The sequence below is a fragment of the Sturnus vulgaris genome, chromosome 2 (genome assembly GCF_052056855.1).
Source record: "Sturnus vulgaris isolate bStuVul1 chromosome 2, bStuVul1.hap1, whole genome shotgun sequence".
Classification (NCBI taxonomy): Eukaryota; Metazoa; Chordata; class Aves; order Passeriformes; family Sturnidae; genus Sturnus; species Sturnus vulgaris.
In genome coordinates, this window is record NC_142244.1 from 54,165,344 (window position 1) to 54,172,270 (window position 6,927).

At 45.8% G+C, this 6,927-nt stretch overlaps 1 protein-coding gene across 1 annotated transcript; it reads left to right on the top strand.

Annotated features, from left to right (window-relative positions):
• Positions 1-249: 249 nt before the first annotated feature.
• CCNA1 (cyclin A1) lies at positions 250-6,268 on the top strand. The gene is made up of 8 exons (XM_014895380.2): positions 250-558; positions 1,641-1,884; positions 2,108-2,229; positions 2,903-3,126; positions 3,738-3,942; positions 4,774-4,887; positions 5,544-5,677; positions 6,001-6,268. Exons 1-8 carry the CDS (start codon positions 427-429, stop codon positions 6,050-6,052), a joined length of 1,227 nt encoding a protein of 408 aa, XP_014750866.2. The 5' UTR covers positions 250-426; the 3' UTR covers positions 6,053-6,268.
• The last annotated feature ends 659 nt before the right edge of the window (positions 6,269-6,927 follow it).

The following is a 6,927-nucleotide window of genomic DNA, read 5'->3' on the forward strand; positions in this document are numbered from 1 at the left end:
TGCGCGGGCCGGGCCGGGCCGGGTCGGGCCGTGGCGTGCGGCCGGGCGCCGCCGGGGTCACCATGGCGACCCGCGGCCGGCGGGGCTGGCGGGGCGGGGCGGTGCGCCGGGGGTTGAGCCGCCGGGCTCCCAACCGGCCGCGGCCAACAGCCGCCCCCTCCAGCGGCCGCGCCTACATAGGGGCGGTGGGCGGTGCGGGGTGGCAGCACCGTTCCGTAGTCTGGTGGTGAGCGGAGCCGGGTTGGCGGTGGGCCGCCCTTCATCCTGCGGGGCGGGCGGACGGGACGCGTTGCCCGGGGTGCATTTGTGGTCGTTCGGAGAGTTTTTTGAATTATCATTATTATTGTTATTACCCCCTCCCACCCACGACTTCGTTTTATTTCTGTGGGTTTTTTCGCTCCTCCGAAAGGTACCGGCGTCGGGGCTATGCATCGCACCGGAGAGAAGAGCCGTGCGGGGCGGCGGGAGCCGTGCCCCGCCGTGCCCCGCAGCAGCGGCGGCCGGGCCGTGCTGGGGGTGCTGACGGAGAACGGGCAGCAGCCGCGGCCCGGCGGCCAGGTGAGCCCCGCTGCCCGCTGCACAGCCGCCCCTGCCCGCAGAGCCCGGGCTGAGCTCGCCGGCCCTGCGGGGGCTGGCAGCCGCCGGCAGCAGCGGTGCACGCACCTGCCCCGAGGCTGCCGGAGAGGGCCTGCCGCGGCGGGGTCAGAAGGTGCCTCGGGCTCCGGTTCCTAAGCGTGAGTTTCCCGAGAAACCCTGCTAGTAACCGCTGAGTCCTAACTTGCAGGTGTTTCCCCGTGGAAGCACCCTGTAAATAATTCATCCTGGAAGGAAGGGATACTATGCCTACCCACCACAGTGTAAGGGGTGGTTTAAGGGAGGGCTGTCCACTGACCCAAAGCTCTCATTGCTGCGTGGCTAGCCGTGCTCAGTTCACGGTGCCAGCGCCTTCAAGAAGGTCAAGTTAATGACACGTCTTTTTTCTGCTTTTCTGTCCCTTGAACCCTCCTGGAGTCTGCTGGTGGGACAGGGACAATGTTACTGTCCTGACCTAAAACAGCAGCTGGTATGTGTATACAAAAACTATTCTTGGTTTTGGCTGTGGAAAGCCCCTAACTCAGGTCATGGCTTACTGGCAGTAGACGGTGTGAAGGATTGTAGGCTGGTCACATGTAGCCCTGGGCTTGCAATGCTTAAGTTCAAAAATTCAAAACCATTTTTAACTCTGCTTGAAGTGCCTTCTTGCCAGTGCAGTCCTTGCTAAATCTGTGGCAGTGCTTCAGCACTTTTGTTAACTTCTGCACCTGCAACTACTCCTTGCCAGAACTGAATGTGGAGCAGGCTGCATTTCCCAGCCCCATTGGAACTGAGCAGCACCCTCATTCTCCTTGGTGGGAGGCACTGATTATGATGCTGCTCCCTTGGTTTCCTGACTTTTACTGCACTTTCATTCTTCCTGTGAAGAATCTGTCATAGCAAGACAGCAACAAGTGGTGCCAACTTCAGAGGTGGCTTTTCCCCATGAATTTTTGTTACTCGTGTCTGTTACACAAAGAAAGTGATTTCCTTTTTGAAAATAAGTGTCACTTTCTGTTTTCCTCCTGAGTTGCTCTCCCACAGCGTTACTGTGTGCTCTGCTTCAGGGTGCTGCTGTTATCAAGCGCTTCTCTGGCTTTGAAAACACCATCCCTTTATCTAGAAAAGATGAAGTGCCCAACTGCATGGTCAGTACTGCATCAAAGCAAGGTTTTGCTATCTACGTAGATGACCCAGAAGATAAAGAAAACTACAGCTGCCAAGTGTCTGAAGAGCTGGAATTAAGCCACTGTGAACTAGATACCAGTGCAATGACATCCAGTATTCACCGGTTGCTGGATCTGAGTTCAGGTAACTCCTGTTACTGCTCAGATGGTGTCCATAGCACAACCACATTAGGGTGGATATGAGTTGTGAATTGTAAGCTAGTGAGTAGCTTATGTTACAGTAAGTAACACTACAAGCTAACTTGGATTGTGTCTACATGAGGGGCAACACTTCTAAGCTAAAATTAGCAAGAGAAAGTCAAGAGATTAATTATACAAATGTCTTGCTGCTTCCTATTACCTGTTAGGCTCTCCTATGGTAGTGGACGCATCCTTCCAATCTCAGCCAGAGGATCACATGGAAGATGTTGTAACTCTGGCTGTGGGAGAGTATGCAGAAGACATTCATCAGTACCTCCGAGAGGCTGAAGTAAGTTGCTGTGAGAAGCTTATAGGTATCTGTGGTAGGCTGCAATATTGCAGAGATCCAAAGCTGCCATTGAAGAGAAGAGAAAGTAAATAGTAAAAGTAATTTCTTAAGGCAGCATGTAGTCAGTGGTAAGTTCTTTCAGGATTAATGCATCCCTGTTATTTCCTATCATGGGAGCATCTCTTGACTGTTTGGTGTGAAGAATTCTTGCAAATGGGAGTAGAACACTGAAAAAATGCTAAAGCATTTTGATGTTATCTCACTGATAGCTCTCTGGCTATAGCAGTAGTGTTTCCTACCATCTGGTGTCAGAGCAGTGAAGTACAGTCTCCTGATAAGAAGGGGAAAAATCTGATTGGTTCATTTTCAGGTCCTTCTAAATGGCTCAGTTGTTTGATGGCAAAGGCTGTCCATAGTCCAGGAAGTGTTTTACTATTCTCCTGCTATCACCATAGCATCAATATGTCTCTTCAGTGTAGAAATACTACTTTCCAGAGATGCCACTATTTGGGAATAATTACCACTATCACAATAATTGTAGTTAATACTTACAGTTAATAAGAGTGGGACAATCCCTGCTCCTTTAGTGTAAGTATAAAGAACATTCATCAGCTCAGCCATCCATGGTTCTCTTCAAAGTGATCATCCTGATTCTTCAACTCTTTCCAAACAGGTAAGATTTAGGCCCAAGCCCTACTACATGAAGAAGCAGCCAGATATCACAACAGGAATGCGTGCTATCCTAGTAGACTGGCTGGTGGAAGTGGGGGAAGAATATAAACTTCGGACAGAGACTTTGTACTTGGCAGTGAACTTCCTTGACAGGTTTCTTTCCTGCATGTCTGTTCTCAGAGGGAAGCTACAGCTTGTAGGAACAGCAGCAATTCTTCTGGCTGCGTAAGTGTTTCATATTCTGAAATCTTGGTGATCTGAAGCCTATTGTTTGGCTTAGTCATGTAGGGTAATTTGAAGGAAGGTTGCATTAGTAGGTAACTTCTCATGATATCTCAAGATTAGCAATGTGGCCTCCTTTGGTCACATTTAAACATTAAATGTTGAATGCAAAGAACTGTAGTAAGGTAAGCTTGTAACCATAAACACAATAGCAGAATCAGTAGGATGTTAAACTGCTAGCCTGTAAGGCTGTAGTAGACTCAGTTGTAATCTGCAGTTAGCCTTTACTGCTCTAACTAGACTGGGAAAGCAGCACAGCTTAGGAGTGCTTGGGTGTTTGTCTGGAGTGTGCTGTGTTACTGAGACTTCCCCACTGAAGGCTTGCTGTTAAGAGCTAGAAATGTGTCTGTCTAGACTGATGACTCGGAGTTCCTCTAAGCATATTTGCCCAAGTTTGAAACTAAGTTGTTAGCTAGCCTGGAGGAACAAGTAAAATTAAAGCTTTCCACAAGTTTTTGTAATGTCATGTTCTTATCCTGACGTGGGTCCTGCACAAAGATTTCTTTTACTATAACTTCAAGCTGACAAATGTGGTGTCTATATCCCTTTTTCAGGAAGTATGAAGAGATCTACCCACCAGATGTGGATGAATTTGTCTATATAACAGATGATACCTACACAAAGAAGCAGCTGCTAAGAATGGAACACTTGCTTCTCAAAGTACTGGGTTTTGACTTAACAGCCCCAACCATCAACCAGTTCCTCCTTCAGTATATTCAGAGGCGTGGAATCTGCATGAGGACAGAGAACTTTGCAAGGGTATGAGCTGCACACTGGGAGGGAGTGATCCTTAAAGGAGTTGGCATTTCATGATGCTGTCTCTGCAACAGGCCTAAAACTGCATGTTTCATAGCAGTGGCTTGTGTGCCGAGACTTCTGGAAGAATGGCTCGTGGAAATCCTGAATTTGGTCTATCTTGTTTGGTCAAGGATAATTCACTGACTAGGCAATTAGGTGGTTAAAATCTGGTGGTTTTTTCAACAGTGCCTGTGTAGCAAATCTGTCCTGGATTTGGTACTACTGCATATTGCTCCACAATGACACAGACTATAGCTGCATAGCAGTTACCTGAAGTAGGCAACCATGCTTAGAAACAGCAAAATTACAGTAAAACGTCTGATCACCTGATTCTCTGCAAAGGGTGTAGGATTGTACAATGGCTCTACTCCAGCAGAGCCCATACTGTGCTTCTTAGAGCTATCCATTTATCCCTGATATCCAAGTGGGGTCCATCTATATAAACAAGAGCCTTAGCAGATGGGAACTGTGTCTGTCATTTTTATGAAACTTGACTTTTCTGTGTCTCTACCTGTAAAATCAAGTCAGATCTGATGATGGAACCAGAACTTCAGATTAGAGTAGATGGGTTAAGCTTTGGCAAAATGTGGTCTTTCTGTCCCACCTGAAACATGATAAAGGATCTTCTGTAAGATCTGTAAGGACCAGAATGCTAATTCTCCTCACTAGATATGTAGTTTATGCTTTTGTGCATCATACTGAGACCATTGCTGAACTTTAATACTTGCTGTATTGGTCTGATTGTACCAGCTAGGTTGATTCTTTTGGAAAAACTTGGGTTTTCTTTTTCAGTATCTTGCAGAGCTGAGTCTCCTTCAAGCTGATCCTCTTCTGAAGTACCTTCCTTCCCAAATTGCTGCAGCAGCCTACTGTTTAGCAAACTATACAGTGAACAGATCTTTCTGGGTAAGAATAACAACTGTGTGTTAATAAATAGCTCAAGCGTTTTGTTATTGATAAAACTGAGCTGAGAAGGAGGAGTAACTGTAAAGTATGTTGTTCTAAAGGCCGAAATCCTAGGACTAGTAGCTGTTCCTGAGTTAATGAGACTACCTGATAAATGACTGCTAAGTAAACCTGAAATACCATGCCTCTTCTCTGAAATGGAAGGGATTTTACTGTCTTGCTCATTTACATCAAGGCTGTACCAAAGGCCTCATAAATCTCCAAAACTACAACCCCAGATACAAGTAATGGTATTTCTGGGAGAAAGGGGAGAACTGAATGTGTCTACTTGAGTGATTTCACTGTATGGCTGCTTTACCATAAGTCTTGGTGGACCTTGCAGCTGTGTGTTGGAGGAATAGCTTTAGTACAGAGTAAGATCCAGGAGAGATGTAATGGATGCATGTGCATAGAGCAGAAGGAGCTTGTCAGATCTCATGGCACCAAGGAGGACCTAGAGTGAAACTGATGGCACAATACAATTGAATCTTTTTCATACTTAAAGAATTAGAGTGAGCTCTGATGTAGTGAAAAGAGTTTCTGCTTCCGTGGGAAACCCATCCTATAGATGACTGCTGACTGCAATAGAGTAACACTGTTTTTTCTCATCTGACCAGCCAGAAACACTTGCTGCATTTACTGGATATTCATTAAGTGAGATAGTGCCTTGCCTGACTGACCTGCACAAAGCATGCCTTGATGCTCCCCATTGCCAGCTGCAAGCTATTAAGCAGAAGTATAAGCACCCCAAGTAAGTAAGCCAGTATGCCAGTGTCTTGGATGGCTGTAAGCACAGGATGACTCTGGTTTTCCAGCTTGGGCTGTGACTTCTGTAGCTCCCTCATAGCTGTCAGCTTCTAGCTCTGAAACAGAAGCCTCCATCAGCTCCTTGAGGGTAAAACTTTTCTGACCAGAAAAGTGATTAATGCATAAGTATGCAGATGCATTGGATAATAACTTTTTCTGCAATGTTGCAGGATGATGCTTCTCTTCTCCAATGTATTGCACAATCAAGTGATAGTTCAACTGACAAATTTGAAGCCAATATCTGTAGTCACTGCATTTCTATTCCAGGTACCTGCAGGTGTCTCTTCTGGAGCTCCCAGCAGTTCTTCCTCTACGCTAGACACTGTGGATCCTGGACTTGAAGATTACTGTGTCCCAATCAACAAAGCTGGTCTAACATTTCATAGAACACTGCGGGTCATGTGTCTGTAACCATAGTGATCAGAATGGTTTTTAAGCTAATACTGCTTAATGAGATGCTTTTTAAAAATAGATATTAGACTATAGCTCTTAACATAACTGACAGCACTTTTAATAAATGTCTTATTACACTCTGCTTCTGTGAATCTTCTGACTCCTGTTAATATCTGCAGTAACAGTGAGTGGAATGAATTTTTCAGGTTTTTTTTGTTGTTGTTTGGGTTCGTTGGTTTGGTTTTTTTTTTTTTTTTGTGGGATTTGTATTTTTACTAAATTGCTGTAAGCACTTATAAGCTGGCTGGAGTGGATAAAGCAGAGCTTGAACCACCACAACCTGAAACCCCTGTAGGCACAGCTGACTTGCTGTAGTCCTATTTGTTCTTTCTTCAATGAGACAAGATCATGTGGGCATGAACAGAAGCTATTTTCTGTGACTTGTTTACCATATCAGACCAAGAACATCCACATGCAATTGGTCTATGAACTCTGAACATGTTTGTAGAAGATCATCAATGTTGAGGTAAAAGTCAGACTTCCCTTTATGGAGGCTAAATAGGGGATTGCTCTGCAGGGAGGAAATTGTGGCTGGTAGAGCTTCAGGAACATTTCATACACTGGTGAACAGACTGCCTCAGAGAGCAATGCTAAAAGCTATGAGGTACTGGAACAGTAGAGTTGATCCAGATGGCTGCTGAGACATTCCTGTGGTGTAGAGTGGTGTTATAACAAACCTATCTGAGATGACCTCATGTCACAAGAGCACTGGTGATCATGTACGAAGGGAGGGCAATGGGA

What these genes read in the sequence shown, in the direction of transcription:
- CCNA1 (XM_014895380.2), top strand. Translation starts at nt 427, where the DNA reads ATGCATCGCACCGGAGAGAAGAGCCGTGCGGGGCGGCGGGAGCCGTGC. An exon ending in AGTACCTCCGAGAGGCTGAA is followed by an intron (nt 2,230 to 2,902) that starts GTAAGTTGCTGT and finishes CTTTCCAAACAG; the next exon opens with GTAAGATTTAGGCCCAAGCC. An exon ending in GGACAGAGAACTTTGCAAGG is followed by an intron (nt 3,943 to 4,773) that starts GTATGAGCTGCA and finishes TTTCTTTTTCAG; the next exon opens with TATCTTGCAGAGCTGAGTCT.